Source organism: Manacus candei, unplaced genomic scaffold (genome assembly GCF_025592945.1).
Source record: "Manacus candei isolate 608988 ecotype Guabito, Panama unplaced genomic scaffold, ASM2559294v1 h1tg000034l, whole genome shotgun sequence".
NCBI classification, from domain to species: domain Eukaryota; kingdom Metazoa; phylum Chordata; class Aves; order Passeriformes; family Pipridae; genus Manacus; species Manacus candei.
In genome coordinates, this window is record NW_026138082.1 from 10941709 (window position 1) to 10969107 (window position 27399).

A 27399-nucleotide genomic window follows, 5' to 3' on the forward strand; every position below is an offset into this window, starting at 1 on the left:
TGTTTCACTACCATGTTTAAACATGATTATTTTGTAGAATAAACAAGGCCTAAAGAATATTGACTCTAAGTTAATTAGAATTTGATTTAATGGACTTAGAGGAGTACAAATTAATCCTGTAAGAAGGCTCCTTGCAAGAGTCTTGCTTACTGGACTTTGTAAGCAACATGTAGAATATAAAAAGGAACTTCAGATATCTATCATCTGTTTTTTTCATTATGGAACCAGGAAGTATACATTAAAAGCAATGGGGAATTACCTAGTTTGAAGGAAGAAAGTACTGCTTGATTGAATAGATTTGTTCCCTTTTCTAAAATCTAAGTTTATATGGTCCTATCAGACAAGGCTTTTAAATGATCCATCTTTGTTTTAAGGTGTTGCATATTTCAAGAAACTACTTGCAATATTAATGGGTGTTTTTTTATAACATAGAAACCAGAATACTAAATTTCAGTATCCATACTGTAAATGTGCCATTCTGGTTATAATAAATTAATCTTTCTCACTAGCTAGTGCTGGCTGTAAGAATGAGGTGACACTCTTGTGTCTTTCTCAAAGCATTTTTGCTAATAAAATTCATCAATATATCTGATTAAGTCTTTACAGTCACTTTACCCACAGTAGCTTATTTATTTGAACAATTTCTGCTTTGTATTCAACCCCCCAAACAAATTAAATAAAGATGCAAAAGGCCAATAAGCAATGCAGAACTGTTTGGCCTCCCCTTGCAAACAAGGAAAATATAGTGGGATGCAAGGCAAAAGAATTAAATTAAGCTGAGAAATAGGTGTTGCAAAGATTATCCTATTAAATTACATGTAATACCAATGCAGAGGACTCAGACAATAGTTTATATTGAAAAGCCCCTGAATATACATGATTATCTTAATTTGTTCCAAACAGTGAATATGAAAATTAGGATTATGGGATTTATCGGACTTTACTTTTTTTCAGTAAAACCAGTAAGAACATTTTTATTACATGCTATCTTTTTTTCTTGCCTGTGATAAAATTATATAGTCTCTAAACCATAAAGAGTACTGCTTTATTTTCAGATATGCAGCAAATCTTCAGTAAAGTCACCAGGATGGGAACAAAGACCCTCGCAGAGGCACTGCTGCAGTGTGGCCACCACACCTCACTTACTGACCCATCCTACATGGGCTAGGGAATCTGCTCATCAGATCTCAGTAACCCCACTTCTCTCTCTTTTTGAGGAGAGTTTTAAATCTGACTAATGATTTTAATGGCTGTTTGTTAAAGTCTACTTCTTTAATGCACAGAACTGGTCCTGAAGATCTGTATGAAAGGAATCTGGTTTATAGTTATTTATCACTTCCAGCAAAATTCTGCTGTTGTAAAGCTGAGCAGAGGCATAAATTTAGAGAGAAGATGAATTTAATTTCTGGAGCTCTTTGAAATAAGGTAGTCATATACACAAGGCTTAAGCCCAGTTCTATAGTTATAAATACTTAGCTGAATGGTCTCAGTGAATATAGTGTGATTTCTAATGAGTTTGTATTTTGGTACCTCAGTGTAAATATGGGCCTTGATCCTTAAAGAACTGTGCAGGAAATTGATTCTGTATGATGGAAATGACTCTGTTGTCATGATAAATCTATTCTGTTCAGGAAACATGTATGCAAATCTTTGCCAGATTAATGCCCAAGTTGCCAGAAACACAAAACATTACAGGGAAAATCAATCAAATATGCAAACTGAAAATCCCCAGATTACTTAATAGTAGTTTCTAATATTCTGTGCTTTCAGTAAATGTAGATAATTCTTTAAACAAGACTAATGAAGACAGCTTTTTTATCAACACATGCCTTTCCTGCCTTTGTCTATCACATGTAAGAAAAGTAAATATCTCTTGGATATCTGCGTTCGTGTTACGGTGTAACTAATAATTGCTGTGGCAAAAAATCTTCTCCAGTGGTGCTTCAGAAGCTAAATATGATTTTCATAATCTGCAAAATCAGCATGCCATTTTTTATCAGATCCAAAGAGTTCACTACAAATCATGAGGTTTAGTGATCACTTAATGTGTATAGTACTTCCTCCTTTATTTAACTTCTTTTGCAGCATTGCAGAAGAGGAGTGTGTGAGCAGTTCCCCATCCTTCTCCAGTGGAGATGCACCTGATAATAATACATTTGCAGTGGAGATTTTTTTCAGTCATCCCACAGTCCCTAGTTCATCAGTAGGCCTCTGCTACTGGTCTCCTTATTCAAATGAATGAGAGACTTGATGAAAACAAGTGACTTGTTTCTGTTATTTGGTTGTTTTCTTTCTAGTAAAGTAAAGCAAGAAAAGTCAGCAACTCTAAATGAATCTGAGAGATGTGTAAACGTTTTAGGAAAACAGCACCATGTTCCTGACAAAAAAAAAAAAAAGAAAAAAAACAAAAGAAAATCACGGAAGTCAGGTTTTCTTAGTCAGCAGGAAGCCATAGGTCCATGTGTGAGTTTTGATTGACCTCAGTAAATAGACTCTCATCTGTAAGAGTTTACCTCTTACTGAAATGCCACCACAAAATGCAGACAAGGCTATCTGCTTATTTCCTGTCCTTCTTGCTCCTGCTCCAAGCATTGCATGTCCTGCAGGCTGTGGTGATTTCCAGCAGCTGTAAAGCTTGGGTTGCACTGCTGAGATATGGCAGCCAGCTCCTTAGCCTGCTTTGCCATAGCAGTATCTAAACACTCGTGCTTGGTCTGTATGCCAGGTTATAAGTGCTTTAGAAATGGGAATATACTGGTCAATGCAGTTTCATTGGTTTACATGGTGACTGGAAGACAGCCATTATTTCTGTATGGGCTTGATATAATTAGACAACCACCTAGAGCTATTTTTTTTGGCTGATGTCTTTGTTTTCTTAAAATGCAGAATAAGGAATGCATTAAAATGTACCGCTTTATTACTGTAAGCTGTACATATTTGTTTTTCCTTGTGAGAAGTGCCAAACCCAGCTGAGTAAAAAGAAACAAGGGGTTGTAAAGGGCAAGCACTTGGTAGGGAATGCACCTGGGTGTGAGTGAAGGCAGGAGCCACAAGTGCACTCCGGATGAGGGTGTCTGCCAGTCTCAGGTGAGCAAAGGTTTCCCACTGCGAACCGAAACCAGTAGAAACCAGGAAACAAAAAGAAATATTCAGTTAAGCTGTCCACGTCAGAGACTACTGAGGAAACAGGCAGTTCAGCTTGGCTAATGATTACCAAGACAGACTTTGCCTACGTTAACTGCTGATCATATGACCGGACTCCACCTGAGCTAAGAAAACACCCATCCCAAGCAGTAGGAGTTGAGAAGACTCCCTTGCTTAGATGTTCTGACATTACTGTTTTGCTGTAGCAGAAGAGGCTCCACACTTTTCCATTGTTCTCAGAGCTCAGCCCAGCACAGCCGTTGTGTTGCTTTCCTGTTCCAAAAAGGAAGTGAGAAATTTCTTCCACGTGTGCGCTGGCACTTGAATGCTCAGGTTTCACTCCCTAACTGGGAGCTGCCTGTAATGAGCTCTCAGTGGGGTTTGGAGAGGAGCTTCCAGCTGTGCCAAGAGTTTTTTCATTTTGTGCCAAAGGAGGAGGGGGAGAAGAAATCTGCAAAAAGGTGAAATGTTGACGGTGCAAAAACTGGTCTAAGGGTCTTGCAGCTCGGAAAAGCAAAAGAAAAGCAGAAACAGAGGAAGGAACAAGAAGCCAGGATGGGAAACTTTTGCCAGAAGCACTGCCCCTGTTTGGAACCTTACATCCCCTGCTTATTCTTGGGGACAAATGATGAGCAGGATGACAAAGTGGGCCAAGTCTTCGCCAACCTTGCTGTGGTAAGGCCTGACTTCCAAGCAGGACAGAAAGACCAAGAGCATAAGATAAAAGAGAAACCTTTACCTCCGCTGCCTGGCCAGCATCTAGCGAACATTTGCACCTTTGTGGCACTGTTTGACTATGACGCTCGCACTGAGGAGGACTTGAGCTTTCGAGCTGGGGATAAGCTGGAAGTGCTGAATGCATCCCATGAGGGCTGGTGGTATGCTAGGCTCCTCCTGCCAACGGGGTCAGTCTGTCCCGGACGCAAGCTCGAGGGCTACATCCCTGCTAACTACATAGCTGCTGACCAGAGCATTGAAGCTGAGCCGTGAGTAACCCACATAATGTGCACTGCAGACTGTTTTCTGTTGTGTTGAATGGGTTTGGGACAGGAAGTTACAGCCTTTTCCCTTGCTGAGTAGTGCCCTGCCACACTCAACCTCTGGTGATCCCAGTGGTGGTAGCACTGGGCATGTGGAAGGAAAAGGCACCGTGGTCACAAGAAAATAAATTACAAAAGGCAGAATATGGAGAGGTTTTATTTTGGTTAAAAGAATTTCCCTTTCTGATATACCCTAATCACTTGTTTAAGAACCATCTGGGAAGATCAGTGCGCTTTGCTACTGTGATAGTTCATTATTTTTATTGGTGTAACAGTAAGAGTGTGTTGGATGCTATGCAGAGGGTGAAAATGTATGACTCCTGCCCTGAACAGCGTTCAGCCTAACAAGCTGCAAAGTTACCAATTAATCAGAGTTACAGGAAGCTACCTTTACACCTTTCAATCTTCTTACAAATGATGGGTGAGTCTCTAACAGATAAGTTTCTTATGGTTTCCTCTACATTATTTGTTTCTTCTTTGGATGCAAATCTCTACTCTCAGGACAAACTTAACTGGAGGAAGTACTGCAGGAGGCAAAAGAGTAGATATAGCAACGGAGTACAAATGGACGTTGTTAAACTTTCACTGAATTTAATTATGCATCTCATGTTTTTCTGCCCTTTCAAAACATGCCCAATCTTATTTAATATTCTGATATAGAGCAGAAATCACAAGGAATCAGTCACTTGGCTCCCTAGTGAGGATGAGTAAGGTCTGAGTCAGCTTGGGCTTCACAGTTACTTCTGCATGTTGCAGTCAGAGGCAGCATTTGCTGAAATTCATCTGACTTCAGTTTCAGAGATATGTTTTGGCAAAAATTATCAGTGGGTAAAGAAACAGCAGAAAAGGCATTCATTATTAGTCTCAGAGTTAATGTTGTCTTTAGAGGGATGATGTTGCAGCTTTTCAGTTAAATCTCATTTGGACCTGAAACATCATCTCTGACCTGATCAGCTCACTGTATTGCCAAGGGCTAGGAAAATTGGCTCAGAGATGATTATGCTAGTCTTTTATCATCTGTAGGATTTGTGCTAGAGGTATTTTATGGCAGGTATAGGATTCTTCTCTAACATGAAGACTTTAATTTCCAGAGTCTGACCAGCTGTTTCTATATTTCTGTATTCAGACAGACAACACTTTCAATAGTCATGCTCAAAAAAATTCTTCCAATTGCAGAAATTAATCTGCAGGGAAGGCATTTTCTGAATCACTAGAGAAATGGTGGTAGGCTTTAATTCAGCTCAGTTTGGCCTTTGCTCCCTTTCTAGAGCTAGCTTTATTAGAAGTCATATAGGATTTCTTCATGCTGTTAATACTTAGAAAGTAATTTTGCTCAGTTATAAAACAATGTCTCAGCTCTTAAGGTCCTTCTTATATTTTTATACCTATAGCTTCAAATACAAAGTTAAGTTTGCCGAAGTGTGTTTTTGTGTAACCTCTGTTTTTTCACTTGTTACTGAAAAAAATTTTTTTACTCTTCTTATATACTTTTCTCTCTTTAATAATAAAGACTAAGTTACAGCAAAACATTCTTCTTTATCGATTGGTAGAATACTGGAGAGGAAAAAATGGAGAGCTTTTACAGCTCTCGGAGTAATTTCTCAAAGATGAGTTTTTAATTTCACAGCAAGACTAATCTGGCTAAACATATTGTCTTTTCTCAGATTTCTTTGTAAGTCAGTTGACTTTAGCAATCTTCATATATATATAAGACTGTTTGCTGTCAACCCACACACATACAGCCATAGACTTACTCAGATTAGGAAGGGCCTCCGAAGGACATTTGAACCAGTCATCCCAATTCATACCTGGCCAAAATAAATATAGACTGTTTGCTTTGTTGAGCATTTCCAGTCGAGCTTTTCAACCTCATGGTGAGGATTTTTTTGCCTTGTATAAAAATATAATATCCCTTGCTACGATTTCCTCCAAGAATTCCCTTTCACCCACCTCCTGTATTTCACACCTCTGTTATCCTAACGAAACAGTAAGAGCAAGAGTAATGCTGGTTTAAAGAACTAACCTTTGTTTTCCCTAAAGTGAAGACTGCAAGTAGCAAAAGAAGTTGTTCTAGTGTCTCTAATTAAAATTCAATGTTTTAATCATACTCTCTGCCCAAACTTAAGTTTATCTTCTCTTATCTTTCCATTTTGATTTTAATTCCCATTGGTGCTTGCCAGTTGTTCATGGACATGATATAGACATTTGTGGAAACAGGCAAAGTTTCTAATGCATCCTTACATCTTGTATAGCAGTCCTGTATGGTACCAGCACAGAACTGACAAAGAATGAAAGACACAATCTCATGCTCACCTGCCAAAATGCATATGTACCATATACTTGCAGTGTATACTTGACCTAATCAAATGCACATTTTGTAGCATCAGACAGCTACTGTATATCTGCAGAGACAATGTGAATTTTAGCTTTTTTCTAGACTGCATCTTCAACTTAATAGACCAAGACAAACTGGCTATACTGTTCTGAGAAAAAGACTTGATTTATGGTGTAACTCTTAGGAAGCTTGTGAAGAAAACCAAACTGACCATACTTTTTAGCAGCTGATTTCAGCATGTTTGTGTAGAAACTATTAACAAAATTACATTCCAATGCATGCATGGCTACTCCATAAATTCACTTGAACAAAGGGATGAAGGAAGGAAATGTTGTATAGTGACTGAGAGATGATAGAACAACTCTGTAAGTTTAGCCAATACATGCTTGAAAGCTGCATGCAGAGCAGCGACATTTCTTTTACTAATCATTTCAGTTTTGCATGTGATCTTCAAGATTTTTAACAACAAAATATTATCTGGCCCTCTCTTATCAACATTTTGACATGGTCTTTGTTATAGAGAAATTAGAGATCAGATAGTCCATCTGGGTCTGTGTTGTCCATTCTGGCAGAGAATAATGCTAAGTCATTGCTTGTTCTTAGCAAGTGCTGCAGCAGACCAGTTTGTCTCCTTGCTAAAATGTGTGTGAGTTTTTATCAGGGAGAAAAGCTTTTTCTTAATTTTTCCTTGGTAAGAAAGAGAATGAAGTAAAGTAAGAAAGAAAGTGAGAAACTTCTTTAGATAACAGATTTTCTTCCTGGAAGTCTCTGACTCTGCCCAATGTGATTGAAGTAGTGCTGATAAGGTGGATCAATAACTGGATGAAAGGGCAAAAATGATGTGCAATATCTCCAGTCTGGGGAAAACAAAACATAAACACTCTTCATATCAAAGGGAATTTTCAAGTATCCATGGCTATCAGAATGCTCAAGTAGAACTGAGAAAGAATGAGATTTCTTTACTGTGTTGCTCTCCTCAGACCAACAGTTATTGGTAGAAGTTGTATGCTAAAATTGCAGGGTCACTTTTTATATTAAATTTTGCTGATATATTTATATAATAGAACTAACTTATGGCAAAAGTCAAACACTTCTTATTTGTGCATGATATCTTGTTAAAAAAAGTTTATTTTGCTTCCTTCCTTTGGCTTGAGCTATCCCTTCCTGGTTGAATGACTTGGATGAAATCAGTAACAATCTGTGTGAATAGATAAGGTAAAATCCATGGCTTGGGTCCTGCCTGCTGCAGCATTGCAGTCCAAACATGTGCTGCATAAGAGTAATTACATCCAAGAAGTGCACACCTGCTACCATGAAGTCTGTTTTGGACAGACTGGGGAAACAAGGCCCTTCATTTTTATATTTACCAGTAAAGCATTTTTTATTGCTGATCTCTTCTAGCACCTGCAGTACTCCTTATACCAACAACAACCTGTCAGGTGGGGGGATTGTGCCTAGTGCTTCTTGAGACAGATGTGTTCTCCTGGCCCCACTTGCAGTAGGTGAGACAAAGCAGTCAGAGAGTGGAAGCATTCAACTGTAGTCATGTACTGAACTTTCTCTTCATAAGGAAATAACAAAAACATTATTTTAAATAATATCTGACCAAAACCAGACACAAACTACACTAATGATAAATTAGCAACTGTAAGAGCACTTGGTGTTTTCTTCTCTCTGCATCACAGGCAGCAGACAAAACCACAAGCCAGACAGATTTTTCATTTCTAAGGTAGTTTGAGGGAGGTTGTATCTACTGCATCCCATGAATTTGGAATACTCTTCTTTCTGTTTCTAGACACATAAGATTTAGAAAAAGGAAAACAAAAAAGGCAATTGGAGATACAATCACATAATTTAACTTGCACATCCAGCAAAGGATGATCAGAAAGAACAATTTGACTAACACCAAAATCAGAATTAAAAGATAAATTTCCTTGGCAAAGAATATGACCTTCCTGTCTCTGTGCTCTTTCTGTGCCTGTTGTTCTGCACTACAAACAGGAACCATAGTAACACATTCACCTGCCCTTGTTTTATTACTACCAATTGTTTAAACTAAACAAGAAAATGACATAGGGCAAATGTCATTTGTTGTGGACAAAAAATACAGCCCAGCTGTACAGTTAATTTTAATGAAGCAAAATTAAAAGAAAACACCTCACTGTTGCAGTGACACAAATTCTTTTTTTTTCTAGAGGAGCGATAGCGTGTACTTAGAGAGGGCTCTTGCCTGCCATCCTGATGGAGCTGTTGGCTATTTATTGAAAGTCAGTTTACAACCATAAAATCACAGAATCATTGAGGTTGAAGGAGACCTCTAAAATCATTGAGGGCAATCGTTAATCCAGCACTGCTGTGTTCACCGCTAAACACCAAGTGCCACATCCACATGCCTTTTGAACCCTTCCAGGCATGGTGAGTCCACCAGTTCCTCAGACAGCTTGTTCCAATGTTTGACAACCCTTTCCCTGAAGAAATTTTTTCTAACATCCAATCTAAGCCTTCAATTACACAACTTTTCCTCCTGTCCTGTTACTTGTTATCTGGAAGAGACCAACCCCCACCTCACTACAATCTCCTTTCAGGTAGCTGTAGAGAGAAATAAGGTCCCCCCTGAACCTTCTTTTCTCTGGACTAAACAACCCCAGCTCCCTCAGCTGCTTCTTCTCCTTGTCCTCCAGACCCTTCCCCAGCTACATTACCCTTCTCTGGACATGCTCCAACACCTCAATGTCTTTCTTGTAGTGAGGGGCCCAGAACTGAACACAGGAATAGAGGTGTGGCCTCACTAGTGCTGAGTACAGGGGGACAGTCACTGTCCTAGTCCTTCTGGCCACACTATTTCTGACACAAGTCAGGATGCCATTGACCATCACTCATTCCATATGTTCATGCAACACAAGATTGCTCTGCTGAGGGAAGTAAATCCATACAAATTCCTAGTAGATTAGGTCAAATAATATCACAGCAATTACTTTTAACTTTTGTCAGTTTTAGAAACATTTCTTATCTCTTATAAGAAATCTTGTAAGATTTCTTATGTAGGTATTTCCTAGCTGGTGGAAACCAAGCCCCAGACCTAATCAATGAAACCTCACCAGTCAATTCCACAATGAGCTTTTTAAACAACCCTTTGAAAGCACAAATAACTTGTAGGTTATTTTTGTCAATTTCCATAATTCCTTCACCTTCTGTGAACTGACTCAGCTCTAACTATTTCATACATTAACTGAATCCAAGTTACTGTATGTGAACAATAAAGTGTTCCCTGAGCTGACTTGTTTCAGATTTTTTGCAAAGTCACTCTTATGGGGTTTTTGCTCTTATAGTTCCCCTCTGTTACAGTACAAACTCCTGAGGACACCAACAGAATTAGCACTAACCTTTGTACTGAAATAAACTTGTAAAAACTGTTCATTGCTAACAGACTACAAAAAGTACTAGTAGATTGTTCACATATTCTTGGAACCTGTTAAGTACAAAAGTTATTCTTATATATTTTTTTGGTAGAAATGGTCTCTTTATTGCCAAAATACGTATTTATTATAAAACACGGGAAAGACTGTATGTGAAATTGCATCTTTTCTTTCAATTGATATACTTTATGTGTGGTTTTTCTGTGTGCATACTTGTGTACACACACACAACATAAAGTTTGTAAACCAAATATTTTTAAGATCATGTAGCACAGCCCTGTGCGATGAGATATGTATTGGAAAACTAGATCATACTTTTGATGTTTTTTGACCTTGTGTTTACAGTATCTAAAGTACTCAACGTTTGAAACTACCATGTGTGTTGTGGAGTGTCTCTCTTAAACTTAAACGATTGAATACTGCAAGAAGACCATGAATTTAATCACTTAACTTCAATTGTGGTTCAGCACTCCAGTGCTGTCTTCAAGCACATCTCAAACGTTGACTTAATTCCTGCTCATTTCTTAGATAGAGTACACTGAAAGCAAAAGGAAATGGTTTACAGAACTGTGAAATGTCAGGTTTTGTCAAGTGCCAACACTATTTAAACATCCGTGTGTATACCCATGTTCAGAAAATGTGTGTCTCTGCTCAGAAAGGTGGAAGGAATTATGGCGTTGTTGATGAGCATTTCATGCAAACTTGTCTAATTTAGGCCACCTATTCTCTGGCAATGTGTTTTTCTAAAGTATATAACTTTATCTATTCAAATTCTGATAAATTAAGAAATTTCCTCCTACCTTTTCTTTGTTTGAAATGAGTGTTGACATTATATACTATAATCATTAAATACTAGTTCACATTACCCTGTTTTAAAAGATTTAGCAATGAATCATGTGAAGACCAGAAACAATATCCTTAAAACATATGCTGCAAACATAGCCAGTTAGCATTTCCTACAGCTTGGTGAAACCCCAGTGGCCTTTACAATGCCTTTTAGGGAAAAAAAAGTAAATAGAGAAAGACCATATACTGGTCATAATAACTCAATAGTCCTGTTTAGTGGTTTGGTTTTTTTTAGAGCCAGTAGGAATAAGTATAACGCATGCTAGCATAGATTAGTTGGTTTTGAATAATGTTGCTGGCAGAAACGTTCACCAGGTATTGTATAAAGTTTCCTCAATAGCTGTCTTTGATGGCTCTCTGTGCAGGACAATACAGAGCTATGCAGAGCTGAGTGATCTCTGAGCAGGTTTAGAACTGAGAAATAGTAACCAACAGTTCATCCAGGCTAAGAAGTCCTAAAGATGAAGTCAGGTATCTGTGTGAGGAATTATTTTGTAACATATGAAAAGCACTGTTGGTTATAGAAGACTTTCTTTGTGTAGGATCCTATCTGTACTGAAGAGATTAAGTCATAAAAACATAAGAGATGCCCTACAAGGTCAATCCAATAGCCCGCTCTAGCCCCATTTCTTTGTTGCAAAAAGGATTTTGTGAAAAGTGAACAAGCCTATCTACTTTCTTTGGTCTCTTACCTTTGTACTTCACCAAAGGCTGGAACTGTTGTATAAGCAATGTCAGAGGGTACATCACTGTCATGTTTAATTACAGACCTATTCTCAAGTCTGTTTAGCAAAACCATAGGTGCTGACACTGCACAGTTCTTTATTTCTGTTAGTGGGCAAAGACCAAACTATTAGGACAAAAAAACAAAAACCAAATCCCACAAAAAACCCTCTCCTCTCTGCAGAAAGTTTTATATTCCTAAACAAGTGTTCTGTTTTTTTTTTCTAGATTGTTGATTGCTTAGTTATGAGTGATGTAAAAAAGGACACACTTAAAATAAATAGTCACAACAAGAAATGGTAGCACTGTGTAGGTCCCCACGACATTCAGGGACTGGTCCTTTACAGACCACACCTATCTGCCCCATCTACACTAATGTACCAGAGTCAACTGGGCTGCGGGCATCAGTGACTTTACTCTCGCAGGTTTACCCATCAATTAGTTTTGCTTCCTACCAAAGATGCAGTACTAAACTTAGGATGTGAACTGTTAATATCCTGCAGGATATTATAATACATCCCATTATGTTCTAACATGAGACTATAGCAGATCTTGCAAACATTATGGTATTGAGCAACCTTCCATTAACGTAGTTTAGACAACACAAAATTTCCCTGCACTTTAATTTTAAAACAGTTTAGTAGAGAAAATACGATTAATCAGATTCAGATGTTTTTCTGTAGTACAATGTTTTGGGTTTTCTCAAGTTATGTAAGCAAAGTATGCATAGTAGAGAAAGAATATAATTTATTAGGTGATATTTAAAAGAGAGACAAAATGTTATTTATTACTCTATGTAAGAGGAAAAAACAATTTTCAGTTATTTTTAAATAGTACTATATGAGATATATTTGAAGGCCTTTCTTTTGTTAGAACTTTAAGAGATTAAACTTCTTCAGTTAATAAGTTTATCCTTCATCACAATTTTCCTAAGTGTTGGCATTCAGGTTTTCACCTTATAACTTTGTGAAGAAAACTATAAGTGTTATAAGAAATTAGAATGGAAATCTACATCTTTGCAGTTTTCAGTTCTCCAAACATGCCTAGAATTCATCTGGAAATAGCTCTTCAGAAGATCAAACAAAATATTGATCATGAAGGTATTCCTTTTCCTTGTCACTTAAATCACATAGAAATACATAATTTTTTTTCATGCTGGTATACTAATCTTAGCCAATGAAAACTGGAAGAACAAAGCAGTGAATTAAAAAATGAGCGATGACTCCATAAAGGATTGCACTAATTGACATTTTCATTACTTCTATGCAGAATATTTTATTATATTTTACCTTATAAATTTATCTTCAGTAATATTGGTAAGGATTTTTTCCTAGCTCTCTCTCACTAATACAGATATATTTCTAGTTTAATTAACATTATTCGTCCGTATTTATAGCACAAACAATTTTGCAGCACACTTTTTCAAACCTCACTGCAAAAGAAGATAAAAAAAGAAATCTAAGACTCACATGTGGGAATGAATATGTAACATGAATTTCAGAAATTATGAGAAATCACCAACTTCAGTTTTCCTTTTGAAATTACTGATCTTTTCAGTTAGTGGAAGTCTCTGTAAAGAAATGTGGATGGGGTCTTTGCTCCTCTAAAAGTATGTAGTGGAAGGATTCATACACAAGAACATGCAGAGAGAAAACCTGTGGGGCACATGAGGAGGGAGGTGGTGATGAGAACAAGCCTGCTCAGTTGTGCTGACAAAGAAGGGTATGCAGTGTGGGAATGTTTCTTTTTCAGGATTATCTGAGCACCTTGCCAATAAGGAAAGGGAGGGAGACAAACACGCAGACATCAAACCTGACCAGTTTATGTTGACAAAGACAATAATCAAAAATAAACTCAGTCACACTAGTTGATGACCTATCAAGAAAAAACAGGCAAATCAGACTATGCAATAAATAAGGATGTAAACCTGGGGGTCCAGGATGTTACAGAGGCGTCTGCGTGGCTTCGTCAAGTGATGAAGCAAGGTTTAGGGAAAAGGGATCAGGAAGGAAAAAAGTGAGGGGTAGACTCTCTGCCCCATGTTGAGTGCTGCAAGGACTGAGTGCCAGCTACTGGGGGGACTGGTGAGACTACTAGACCAGCAACTGGAGTCAGAGCTGGGGTGTAGGTGTCTCTGGGCTGTGATGTCAGCTGCTGGAGCAGGTGGGGTCTTGGTGCCAGATGCTGAGGGTGAGTGGGGTCTTGACTACCAGCCACTGGGTTATGTCTTGAAAAGAAATGCTGGGGAGACTGGTGTGTGTGAGGTGAGTGTGGGTATGAGGGGCTGGGATTGAGGCAGGGGTTTTGGATAAAGAGATGGGCTGTTCTGGTTGTTCGAGGGAAGATCTGCAAGTGTGCATGTTCCTGTGAATCTAGAGAGTGAGTGTGTGTATGTGTGCGTGTGTGCATATCATCACTAGTGATCTTCTGTCTGTGCCAGTGAAGAGGACGAGCCTGGCTTATGAAGAGATCTGCTCTGCCACCAGTGTCCTGGGCAGGCAAAGGGGGTTTTTTGCTCCTAAGCGTTTCTGTATTATTTCTGTACTGAGGTGAGTTTCCCTGTGAGAAAAGAAAATAATTTCTCTGGAATGATTTTCTCAAGAAAATCAATTGAGTGCTTTTGGAAGCTGTAATGGTTTAAGTGAATGTATGATTGAAAATTTTCTTGTCTATTTGAGTTTCCCTTAATGTTAAATCAATTCATGTTATTTGTGTTCTCTGTACCCTGTTAACAATAAGGCTACCTCAAGGTTTCCACTTTGTTCCTCAGTTGGTATGAATACCAGTTATTGCCTCTTTTATTGTATATTATGTCAGTATTTCAGTATTTTTGTTCATGTTTCTGTTAACAAATGCATACAGGTACTACTAGCATTGATGCAAGATTTTACAGTGCTATTTGGTAGACTACACACCAGAAATAGGCTCTGCAGAACACATTTTAAGTTTGGATTTTTTAAAGAGGTGATCATATGGCTATATTTCACACCTAAAGTCCCAAAGACAACGGTAGCCTTTCATTGATTCCAAATACAAGCTGTTGTTTTAGAACAAGCTTTAAATGCAATGGGACCCTTATCCAGGTACCAAAACCACTACAGGAAACAAACTTTGATGATTGACTTTGCGCTTTTAAATTGGAGAAATACCAGGGACTTGTGTAAATAAAACACCATAAAAAAGTAATATGTTATCACTTTCATCTGCTATTTATTTTTTCATATAGAAAAACTTCAGAAGAGGTTAAATAATACAGCATGCAGATGACCAATATTGTGGAAAATTAATATAAATATTGAAATCAGTTACACAATAGCTAAGCGGGGACTCACAAGATGAGATCAATTTATGGATATTTCCGCAAATTAACTCTATCAGACTGTGATTTCATTACTGCTTTATTATCTTTTGTTCCTATTGTACAGTGAACCTAGTATTGGGTGGGCTATGTTAATTAACAGAGCTCATGCACTTGGCTCTATAATACTATAGAGAAATAGTCACTTCCAGCCACCACAGAGTGCAAGAGTAGCCAAAGGAGCAATGGTTTGTCATCCTGCAGCAGACCCAGAGCAAATCAATTTCCGTGTTTGCAGCACAGTCAGCTGCTATTATCAACTATTGAAGAATTAATGGAGTATTATGCATAATCCCTTACAACAGAAACAGATGACGGTATGGTTATGACCTACCGAAGTCATTACTGGAAAGGTTTATACACAATGTGTCACAGATTTTTAGACTAATGGACCAGTAATATTTGTGTTTACGTTTATGAGACAGTAAATTTGTACTGGACTGTAAGAGGAAATTCCTACCCTTGTGGTGGGTTTAAACCAATTTACTCACTATTGAATTTTCCCTTATCTAAACAATCTCAAGCAGTTACTTAAACTTACTGTAAAAGGCTGTGAAGCCCTGGCAGCCCTTTCTTTTTGGCAGAGCTTAGTATTTCTAACAAAAACAATGGGGTAACATGAAACAAAGATATTTTTTAGACCAAAACAGACCTTGTAGGCTGAGAGTCCTTTTTGACACCTGTTACCCTCTTCTTATGAGATCTGTTATTTTCCAAAACTGTGTATTTCACACTGTAATGATTATTCAAAGAAAAATCTCAAAGTATAGTGAAACTATAGACAGCCACTTTCAAACATGCAGACAGATTTTTAAAAACATACATAACATAAACCAGTGCTGCTCTGTTGCTTTGATAGATTTCTGCTGCTAACATAGCATAGAAATGAACCTTTTAATTTTTCACAATTACTCACATGTTCTATGTTTTTCTCAGTGGAAAGAAAAGCAAACTTATTTCACCCACTGTCATTGTGAAAAGACTGAGAAACTCCAAGTCCTGCACATGATGCACGCAAGATAGTCTTCATTTGAGTTTGTGAGAAGTTATTCAACAACAAGGAGCTGAGTAATATACATGACTCAGATCTTTACAAAGCAAATTTATTGTGGTTGCCAAAGGTTAAGTGTACTGCCTGACTTAACCATTCCTGAAAACCTGAATTTCTAGTTTCGCTTGGAGGAAACTAGATTGTGATTATGGTAAATAAGTAATCAGGACTGAGCTGTGTCACTATACTTACACAATTAAAATTATTTTTTATTTTAAGTCCAAGTCAGTTACTTTCTGCAGTGTGTTAGGATTTCAGATAATTTACTTATGCAGATAGAGAAGGCTGTTGTTACCTAAACATTTAACAACTTCCCCTGACTCACTTTTTGCTGATGGTGCTTTGGTGAATGAGGTTTAAAGCAGTGATATCTGGACAATAAATATGTGATGAAAATTAATATTAAAGTGTTCTCTTGACAAGTACAAAAAATAAGTGGTGTAATGAACTAAGAAAGGGAAATCGAAAAGAACTATATAGCACAATCCTCACAGTGGACATTCTGTGAAAATTTTTCCCCAAGTAGGGCTGAAATAGCTACCAAAAGCACATACCCTGTGGGAGCAGGGTAAGACAAAACCCAGCGTTTTCTGAGCAGTGCAGCAGCTCAGGCAGCAGCAGGTTATAGCCTTTGTGCACTCAATGCAGTCCTCAGCTTGGTCTTGTCTTTATTTTCTCATTGTTGCCTATTAACTGTGGTTTCCTCCCTTCGCTCCATCCATCCACATGCATGTCCTATGGTCCTCTCAGCTTTGAATTTTTACTGTCCTGTTTTCTCCCTTCCTCCTTGTGTGTCCTATCCATTCCTTTATCATTAGCTTTAAATTCCTTCCTCTTAAATTTTGTGTTCAGTATCTGATAAAAAATTACAATGAGAGACAGACAACATTCTAAATGATCCCAGGCTTGCCTGTAGAAGGAGGTAAGGAGGAAGGGCTCTGTTTTCAGAGGACCTACAACCCAATCTTAGGTTTTCTAGCCTCTACACAATGAAAATCTACAAGCCCCAGAGTAATCCCTAACTTTTCGCTATGTAGATTCTTGTGCCTTATCTGAGAAGGCTTGTGTTTTTGAAATGCTCATGAAAGGAATCTTGCTTGCTAGTGTTCATCTTCATGGTTTAACCTGACTACAGATTTTGTTTCTTCCCTTTTTTTTTTCTTTCAAAAGCTGTCATCAGGTTCACTGTAGATTATAAAGGGAAAATTGAAGCAGCCAGCACTCATCTCCCACGCTTCTTCATGCACGCAGCTCATCATTTGTAAAGCACATCTGTTTCTTAACTATGTTATATCTGGAAGGCTTTCATCTTTGCAGTAATATTTCCTAATTTCTTGAAATATCAGCTCTTGAAGAAATGCTATTACTTCATTAGTCTTATAATTAAGACAGCCTAATATTTTCTATCAGAAGAGCTTGTTTAGTTGCTTTTTCCAGGCTTTACCTGATTGGGTGTGAATTTTCCAGGGACATACCAGGCATAGGCTGCCTCTTTCTCTCCCTGAAAGCAAAAAACATGGCTCAGAACAATATAAGAAATCCTTTGTGAGTGTACTTTGGAGAAGTAGGAGAGATTGATATTTAGGAAGGGAGATTGCTGTACTAAAAGTGTGTGCTTTTCTGCCATCTGAGAAAACTTTGTTTTAATCAAACCAAGGTTTTGGAAATACAATTACACTTTATATGTGATAACCAAACATATTCATTAGAATTTGACAGCTGCATTCTATATTTTTGATATTTTGGGAAAACCCAGCAAGTGCTTGGAGCCTTCCTCTCAGTACAGAGAGGACTTGCTGGTGGTTCCCTTGGTAACTTCTGCCCCTGCTTCTGCACTCTTCTACTCACAGCAGACTGCAAACCTGTCATGGATTAAAAGCTGGTTCAGCAGCCCTTTGTCCTGCACGGATGACAGTAGTGAAGAGCGGTACTGACAAGCCTGTTCAGGTTTCCCTGTGCTGAGTAAGGGCACAGTATGGTCATATGATGAAAGTAATTGAATAAGACCCTGGAGGATCTCTCTATCTCTTCAGCTTTCCATGCATCTCCCCTTGTCTCCTCTGACACAGAAGTTATCGCCTATTGCTGTCCAAATAAATTACTACATACTGTACATCATTAAATTCCCTGAAAGATAGGCCCTGAACTTTTCAAGCTGGACATTCAAAATTAGTGAAAAATGTTTGTAATAGTTTCTTATTGTCTGGGCTGTTTCTCCACTGCAGAAAAATTTTATAATCAGAAGTGCCACAAAAAGAATGTAACAAATGTTTGTAAAGCACTGGGATATTACAGACATGAACATTATAATAGAGGATGTTAGGAAATAAACCACTCATGTAATTTTGTAACTGGCATTAAGACCAGAGGCTAAACAATGTACAGTAAATAAACTCTATCTACACAACGACGAAACTAAATAGAGGGCAACTATTGATTGAACAGCATTCGTATTAACAATGTAGGGAGCACTGGATATGACCATGTAATTAAAGATGGTATCATCCTGGATTTTTCTGAAAAAGGCTGAGTGGATGTCATCTCCTAACTTTGGAGTTCTTGAGTTTGCAGTTACAGCTTTCTATGACAGTAGATTTTGAGGCATTTAAAATGTAAACTTCATGTACTGCTGTAGCTTTTCTTTATTTGTTTTAGCTATTACACAAGCTTTTTGCATTCCAGAAGAAAGTGGGATATAGGTTGTTTCAGTATATATAACATTTTTTTTTGTCCTCACCCAAGTCTTTTGCTCTAATTACAGTCTCTTTGCTCTTCTCAGTCTAAGAAACCTCTTCTCCTCAGCCTAGTACTACAGACACAGTTAACACACTCCAGTTAATCTTCTGGAGGGCCAGCTAACCTGTTTGTTATTGACATTTGTTATTGACATTTGTTCTATAATTGAGACTTCTGGTTGAGAACCACAGGAAACTCAACAAACCCTCTCAGCTGCTGACATTTAGCAGTCTCATGAGATGTACCCTAACATGAGAACGTAAATCCCAGTTGAAAGCACTTATGAAAAATGAGACGCAAGATGCCCATAATGCCACAAAATGCTGATCCAGGGATAGGGTCATGCTGTCTAATTTAACATCTTCAGTCATTTTTGAAAATAAATTTCATGTGACTGATTTTCTGCTATTTATTCTGTTATGCCTCCAAGCTGTTTCTCAGCATTTTTTCTCCCATTTCCTCCCTCTTCATTCCTATTGTAATGATCATGACTTCTATATGTGACTGTACCTTACTGCTGACTCAGCCCTCAGGATTTTCCCTTTTAACTGAACATTCACAAAATTAAGAGTATGTCAGAGACCTCTGCTTCTAGCCTTGTCTTACCTCCAGTGTCCTGCTGCTTGCATGAGAAACTGAAATAATCCCCCCTTATCCCATTTACAACTGGTTATTAAAGCAAATTCAGTGACTTCAGATATGACATTGTGGAGTTGATTCTGATTTTACTCCTGTACATATTAAATCTAAATAATGGTAGAGGATAAAATGGGAAGCTGTGCTCTGGTGAGCCCTAGTGGAAATGGGTGAAACAGTCAGAACTTTTACATCATTTTCTCTGTTGATCTTCAGTGTAGACAACAAAAGAGCAGTGAGAGATCTGCTGAATTTCCAAGGAAGTCAAAGACTGTAGCTGTTGCTTCAGAGCTGGTGTTTAGCTTGGTCATGAGGATCTTACCCACACCCCAAAAGGGGATGCACGCAGAGTCCTTAATCATGAATTTAGAGTGTCTGTTGAAGTACAACTACAAAGAGGCTGCCCTAGGAAAGACTTGTGTCTCAAGAAGTATTTTGTCAGGCCCATGACTGGGCCCTGCTTTATCTAAGGCTCAACAAACACCTTGTTTTAGAGTCAGGATTTAGCATTTTGGGATTTAGGAGATGCCAAGCAGAGAGCTCCAGTGTAGGGAGGTGAGGGGTCTGCAAAATGATTGTCCAAGGAATGGCAAGCTGCCAAAAGATATTTCCCCAGAGAACTTTTTCATCTGGAGCATGGTGGGGAATGGTTTTTTTGGGTTTAAGTTTGAGTTTGGATAGAGTTAATTTCAGGATAGAAAAAGAGCCTGTAGTTCCCAAATTATTGAGATCTTCTGTTAAATCTTCGGTCTCTACCTCAAATGAGTGTATTGCACTGGTTTGATCAGAAGAGGATTTTGAATTAATGAGAAGGAACAGAGGGAAGAAAACTCATTTTACATGCTCTTATTTTTGGATGAGGATATTTGTGGGTTTTGGTTTTTCCAGTGGGACAGTTGTCCTCTTATAGGCATGTTGCCGTGCACTGGAAAGAGTAGCAGTGGTATAGCATTGGAGAACTTTGCCTCCACCTCTTTCTTTGCTTTGGTGATTGGCTTTAGTAAGTCAGTGTCTTTGTGGCATGTGATAGCCCTTGACCCATATTACTCTTCCTCTCTTCTACTTTCCAATGTAAAAACTTCTGCCATATCTTCCTACTATAAGAAAAAAAGTGCAAAAGTAGAAGTGACTATTTTTATTTTAGTGGATTTTTATGTAGCAAAGCTCAGGGAGACAAAAAGCAGAGGCAGTTAAATGTGGCTTTGACGTGTAGATGGAGATCAGCAGTGCATTGCACCCTGGAGGACAGAGGGCTTCTGAGCAAAGGTGGTGATGGAGCCAGGTAACACTATCAACTTCTGTTGAACTCACGACTCCATTTTAATTCAAAATGGACTGAATGCATAGGCAGGAGTGAGTGTAAGGTAACATGGTTGTTACTCTTGAGAATTGTTTTGTGCAGGGCTAAGGGCTGGACTCGATGATCCCTGTGGGTCACTTCTAACTCAACATATTCTGTGATGCTGTGATTCTATGATCTCAGTTTTTTAAAAAAATTACCCTTCTAGTATGACCCCCAGCATTCCAGCTTCCTTTGCTGGAAGAAGGTCTTAGCAGTGATGCTGTCACAGTCAGGGAACATGCCATGAGAGAGCCTGCTGTGATCCATGATGATAATCCTGTGATCAAAAACTGCTAGTGGAATTGATGGCCAATAGAGATATGATTCCTATGCTCTCAAGAACCACAACCAACCTCACTGGTATTCCAGTACTGAGCATCACCTGCAACAAGGAGTGTGTTTGATATGGACCTAGAAGGTCATGTTTTCTGTCCCCAAAATCCTTCTGTACATGGTGGCAGAGATGTGACCTGGAAGTACCCTGAAGTTTTTAATGAAGGGATTCCTGATAGCTATGAATGATGGTGAAAACAAGGGATTTTGAGGAAGCTGCTAGAAACAACCCCAAAAAGCAGATCTGGCATAGTATATTGAAAAGGGAGTTAGGGTGTTGAACGCAGTGTTGGCCAAGAAAATATGTTCCTGGATCTCACTGACAGAAGAGCACTATTGCTGTGCTAGGCAGACAGTTCCTGCTAAAAACAGAAAATTATGCCTAATTCTGAATGCACTTATTTGTGCCATGCCTGGTAATCTACTGATCCTGCGCTGACAATTGTGAGCCAGTGATCTGTCTGTGGGCTGAAGTTCAGAGTGATACAGTGTATGAATTGCTAATTCAAACCTCTCTGGGACTGTCTGGTGCCAATAGAGAGCGCTGAAATCAGATGAAGTGCTGGATACTTAACTTCTGCAATGGATAGTGCTTCATGTTTAGTTCTATTTTTCCAAATGCTGTGTTTCAAAACCTTCATCTGTCTTTGAGCTATAAAACACAAATAGATTTACTAAGGATTGGATGTTCTTTTGGTCTGACCTTCCTATCCTGTAGAGCAATAATTCATGGTGAGCAATTATCTTGATTCATTATTATTTTTTAGAGCACTTTTCCCTCTAAGATACACACTTTTGGATGAAGTAAAGCCTTTTGAAGCATAAGTTCAATTGCTAGAAATTGAAATAAGCTCTTCACACTTTAAGAAAGGAATTTAAACTTCCATTATGCTGAAAATTGTACTTAAATTCAGATGTGCTTTTGTTAAAAAAAAAAAAAAGTGAGTAACCAATTAAATTATTTGCTTTGAAGTTAAAGGGTTGTTTTTTCACAATAATTTGCTTTTGGTACTCTACTATTATTATTGTTAACTTATTTCAATGACTTTGAACTAAGAATCAGATTTTCAAGTGCTATTAAAAGTAATTTTCCCTATATTTTTCTGAAACATTTTGATCAGATCATATAAAGTCAGGCAAATGAGGTAATATACAATATGTGTCCACTTTTCACTCTCCATAATAACTGCTTCAGTTACACTTACCTTCTCAAGTACTGTTGCTCTAATTATCTCATTTGGCAAGTTAGGATCTTTTTAAACTGCTAATTTATCTGGAGTCAGAACCTACATATTATATATCCTCCATATAAACTTTAATGGTAATTTCATATTGATTTAATGAAGTTTTTCCAACCAAGTAAAAATAAGCATCTAATTTGAAAGGTTTTGAAGTCAAAGAAACAGATACTTGTGCCTAATACGATGTACTTATGTGTTGCTTTCCAAAATCATGTTCTATTTCATAGACATGACTTTACATACACAGCATAATACTATTTTAATTTGCATTTCCCAAATAAACCAATAATTTCCCCTTATTGCATACACTGTATTTTTGCTCATGTTTTCAACACTGGTAATTTGAGTTACTAACAGTGTATGTTCAAATGTTGAGTCATGTAAAGACTACATTTTGACTGTCCCTAAAATTCAACTTTGCTCATAATGGATTGGAAGGTCTTTTGGGTTTGGTACAAAATTAAATTCTTTTGAAAAGATGTTCTCTTCTTAGCCCATGAAACCCCCAAAATTAAACACCTCTTCTTATACATTCTCATGAGAATCAGTCACTTTGAACACTACTAAGTGATATCTTATAGTTCAAGGAGAAAAATATTAGGGTTGTTTTTTTTTTTTTCAGATCATATAGTTTGTTAGTTAGTTTTCAGATGTTACTCCCAGAGCAAGTAGATTTAGAAATTTCAGAGATATTCTAATTCAAATCAGGGTAGACAGGTTTTCTTTGGGACTGGAATAGGGTTGAACTTGTCCTCTTATTCCTTTGACAAGAACCTCAGTCAAGGATTTGAATATTTATTGATTACTTAGTTTTCTGCAGTCTAAATAATGAATTAATTAAATTAATTGGTTAAATTAATGAACACAGTTGACTAATTAAAATTACCACTAACAAATTCCAGCTTTCTAATGAGATGACTTTCCTGCCAAATATGTCCAAATCATCTTAAAGTCAGAGGACAGGAACAAGGTCGGGAATATCTGCCTTTCATTTTCTTTTATTAACAAAGCACATTCAGTGTGGGTTAGTGCCGTCTGTATTTCCCTCTTCTTATTTCTTCTTTATTAATACAAAACCATTTATCAGTTCTCGTGCTTGCTCAGCCAAGGTGTCACCTAATGTTCTCATTTATTTCCACCATTCCTCTTGATGATTACAAGCCTTGCAAGTACTAAAGTAGTCTGTTGATGACTCCTTCAGTACTTTTCACAGTAATTGACAAAGCCAGTAGTTAACTGAATAGGCAACTTACTTGTGGTGTGATACACTGATTTATATTTAAAGTTTGCGTAATAGGTTTGGCTATGATACCTATTTATCACCATTCACTTCAAATAAGGGGTGGAGCTAATCTTGGAAAAAGCTTTGGAAGGAAGCTGAATGATTTCTCAGTTGAAAATGCTGACTCATCTCTGTCTTATTTACATTTAATTTAAACTCAGTGCAAAACAGCAAAAGAGCTGCCTTCAGAGGAGGAAACTAAAAGTATTGCTTGAACAAGCCTTTGTGAACTACAGGTTTTAGTGAGAGAGGAAAAACATGTTTTAAAAGGCATTCATAGGAGGAGATTTTCACAAAACATGGATGTTGAGATGTTTGCAGTGACGTGAGGGGCATATTGGTTTTGTTTGTCAAACAGCAGTAGAGCTGAAAAATTACCAGTAACTTATTTGTAGCAGTGGAATAGGAAAGGCTGCAGGGTGATTTACACCTTGGAACCTGAGAGCCCTTTTGCAGTTTCAGAGATCTTTTGGCTTTTAAGATGTCGGAATGTTAGCACATACCTGCACCTCTACATAGTTCAAGTGGCATCAATGGACTTGGTATCAATTTCTGCTACTGTAGCCTTGGCAAAATTTCTTGGTGATTTTTTTTCTGGGACAAAACCAGTTTGTTACTTCTGAATACTTTTCCCCTTGAAATCAGTAAGACCTTCTATTAGCAGTAAAATCCGGATTTCACTCAAATGTGTAAGCAATATTTTCCAGCAATAATTTGTTTTATAGTTCTGACTGTCCCCCCCCTCCCCTTGATATTTATTTGGCAGAGCACAGATTATCTCATAGTAAATGTACAGCATGTTTATAAAAGCTAAACTGTCTTCCTGGTATGTTTCACTGAATGGTAAAATTAATCGTTTTTATTTGTTCAGATGGTTCTTTGGCCCAATCAAACGAGCAGATGCTGAGAGACAACTGTCATACCCTGGAAACCAGGCAGGAGCCTTCCTAATCCGAGAAAGTGAAAGTCTAAAAGGGGAATACTCACTCTCAGGTATATCCTAGCTTTTCATCTAAAGCAATGTTTTAAAAATTTCTTGGGTGATCTGGGCGTTTTCATTTTTGAGAACCATAAACTGTGGGCATGAAAATGAAATTAAGTTTGTAACAATATTTATTTCCTGGGAGATATTTAAAGAAAACTTGGTAAGAGTCGTTTGAGTTTATATTTTATAGACTTTGTTTATCAATATGCTCAGAACAGAAATTAACTTTTTTATGCTTAGTACTTCCAGTGTTCCAGCTGCCTTAAAACAGATAGTATTTTCACAATCAAAGCACAAAAATATACATTGCAGTTGTACCCTACTGTTCTGATTAGCACACAAAATAAAAATAAAAGCATGTTGGCAGATATCTGCAGTTTAAGAAAAAGAGATTTCTCCTGTAGCTCACACTTAGGTTCATATTTATTTGTCTTCAGGGGTAAAATCATAGATCTTCAAAGCTGTACTTTAGAATCAGTCATGTTTCATTGAAAAATATGTTGTAAATATCAGTAAAAAATTAGATTGACGATGATAATGCATTTTGAAATTTATTTAAGTCCTTTATTTGAATCTGAGAGATTGTCTAATAAGGACACTTACTTGTTAATAATTTTACTCACTCGCATATAAGTACATAATTTTTTTTCATGCTGTAGATATTTACCATTTTAAGTAGTAAATGTGGTTGTTCATTAGTTGTTTTCTGTGAACATTTTCCATCAAACTTGGCATACAACTATGAGTCCAAGAGCATAGTGTTGTCCCTGAGACAATGAGGATCTACATCCAAGCTACCTAATGTGCTCTGCCTATATTAATTTCAGACACCAGCAAAGACTCTTGATGTTTGTGAATAAACCATAAGTAGTCACATGCAGAATTATGTCAGTAAAATGAAAGGCACCCTGTGCATAAACATACTATTTCATAATGACTCCTCTTTTACCTGGATACTTGTGTCATTCAAATGTTCTGAACATTACACAGAAACACAGCTTAATGAACTTTTGACACATTCTTGCTTTCTCTTTCCCACTTATAAGGAAAGGGGATATACCTGCCATGTCTTGTGGTAATGGAAGGGTTGCTTTTTGTTGCCAAGACAAAGAAATGTGAAGTGAAAGACAGGGAGTTTTATGAAATAAATGTGATATTTACAGTTCTGGGAGAGTTCACTCCATAGTTTTCAGTTTACCCTCAAGGAAGTTGGTTCTTGACATAAAGTGCTGAAAGGAAAACTACCATCAGTGAGGAATCAGACTGCTCCTCAGCTGTGACAGAACTGACGCCTGTGCATGTACACTTTCATCCAAGGACTGTATTATAGCCAAAGACCTTGCAAAATGCTTTCTCTTCGTGTGCCAACTTATTGATGTGTTACATGGTTTCAGTTTCCTTCAAGTTTTCTTCATCAGTGAACTGATTTCATCCAAGGGCTGGGCTAGATCAATAACAGTGTGGTGTTATGCAGGGAAGGACAAATAGGCCTGTATTATCTTTTTAATGCTGGCATTTGAATATATGACACCTTACTAAAAATCAATGAAAAATCTTCTGTTATGCATCTAGGAGTGGAAATGCAATTTCTTTTTATTATTCTCCAACTACAGGCGTCTAGGAAAGGTTCAAAATCTTAATTATTTATCCTGCATCCTAACCACTTCTCTAACAGGAAGGCAGCAGTACTTTAGTTAAAATTTGAGATACTCCAGAGAAAAATCCAAGACAATGAAAATAAATATTAGGCCAGCATTTTTGGTAGGATGAGATTATCTTTTGATGCTGCTGTTTAGTTCTATAAAAATTTTGGATAGAAAGTTTATTCTATCTGATTTCGTATATTTGATTAAATTGTAAAAGCCTGTGGTAGTAATTTTTCTGGTTTCTGTATAAACTTATTCAGGAACAGGAGATTTGATTATGACTGATAGCAGCAAGATATGAAACCATCAGTGTGGATTTCTTTCTTACATTCTAAAGCAAATGATGAAGAGGTTTGTGTTGTGGAGAGTATTAATTGGGAAGAAGGTTGTTTAGTTCACCAGGCGCTATGGAGAAGACAGTTTTCCTTCATCTCTCCTCTTTGTGCCATCAGAAGGAATTATGAGACACTGAAGTTGAAGCAGAAGGACAGGTTCTATCTCCATGGTAGCTGATACACTGACAGGGGAGAAGTCAAAACCTGGTATTTTGGAATATGCCCTAATTTCCATTTCCAGTTTTTTCAGTGCAGAAAGAGTAGACTCCCAAAGTCCCATCCTCTGTAGGTCTGGTTGGTTTGCTGTTTTGGTTTCATTTCAGAGTAGATTATAATGACTAGAAGAGTGATAACCTGGCTTTCAGAATTAAGGTCTTTAAGAAAATGTTTTAATTCTCTATCCAGCCTAATATTTAGGTGCAATAAAGGTAAAAAAAATAAGAGAAATTGAAAGGGAAGAGAGATTTTTACTCAAGAACCCATAAACTGACTTTATGACTTTCATGCTTGATTTCATACTCATATGGGCAATGTTTAAAAGACTTGATGTTAATTAGGGAAACAAATGATCTCCTTAGGAAAAAAAACCAAACCAACCCTACCTTTCATGAAAATGGTACTTTTCACTCTAACTTGGGAAAACTCTGAATTTGTAAGATTTAGATAATAAGTAACTATTTAAATTAAAAATAAAAAGTCACATTCAGAAAGGCTTTTCTCATCTGTGAATGGTTAAATGGAAAGCTCATCAAACCAGATAGGCCACTGAGATGTGTTGCTATAAATTAAAGTGTTTGACATTTTAAAAATAGGTTTTCCCATTTTAAAAATGCACATGTTGTCAACAGATTTTTATGTTGATGACTCCAGCATCTGGTGTGAAATGTATTAAATTTTAAACATGTTGGTGGCATCTTAGACATTGCCTCTTTTTAATTAAAAGCCATAAT

At 37.4% G+C, this 27399-nt stretch overlaps 1 protein-coding gene across 1 annotated transcript in view; it reads left to right on the plus strand.

The window, feature by feature from the left end:
* Positions 1–2990: 2990 nt before the first annotated feature.
* The window catches only part of FRK (fyn related Src family tyrosine kinase), a 47953-nt gene continuing 23544 nt past the window's right edge, over positions 2991–27399 (plus strand). The window contains exons 1-2 of the mRNA XM_051792204.1: positions 2991–4130; positions 24355–24476. Of these exons, the coding sequence (XP_051648164.1) occupies positions 3700–4130; positions 24355–24476 (553 nt within the window). The 5' untranslated portion in view covers positions 2991–3699. The remainder of the gene's footprint in view (positions 4131–24354; positions 24477–27399) is intronic.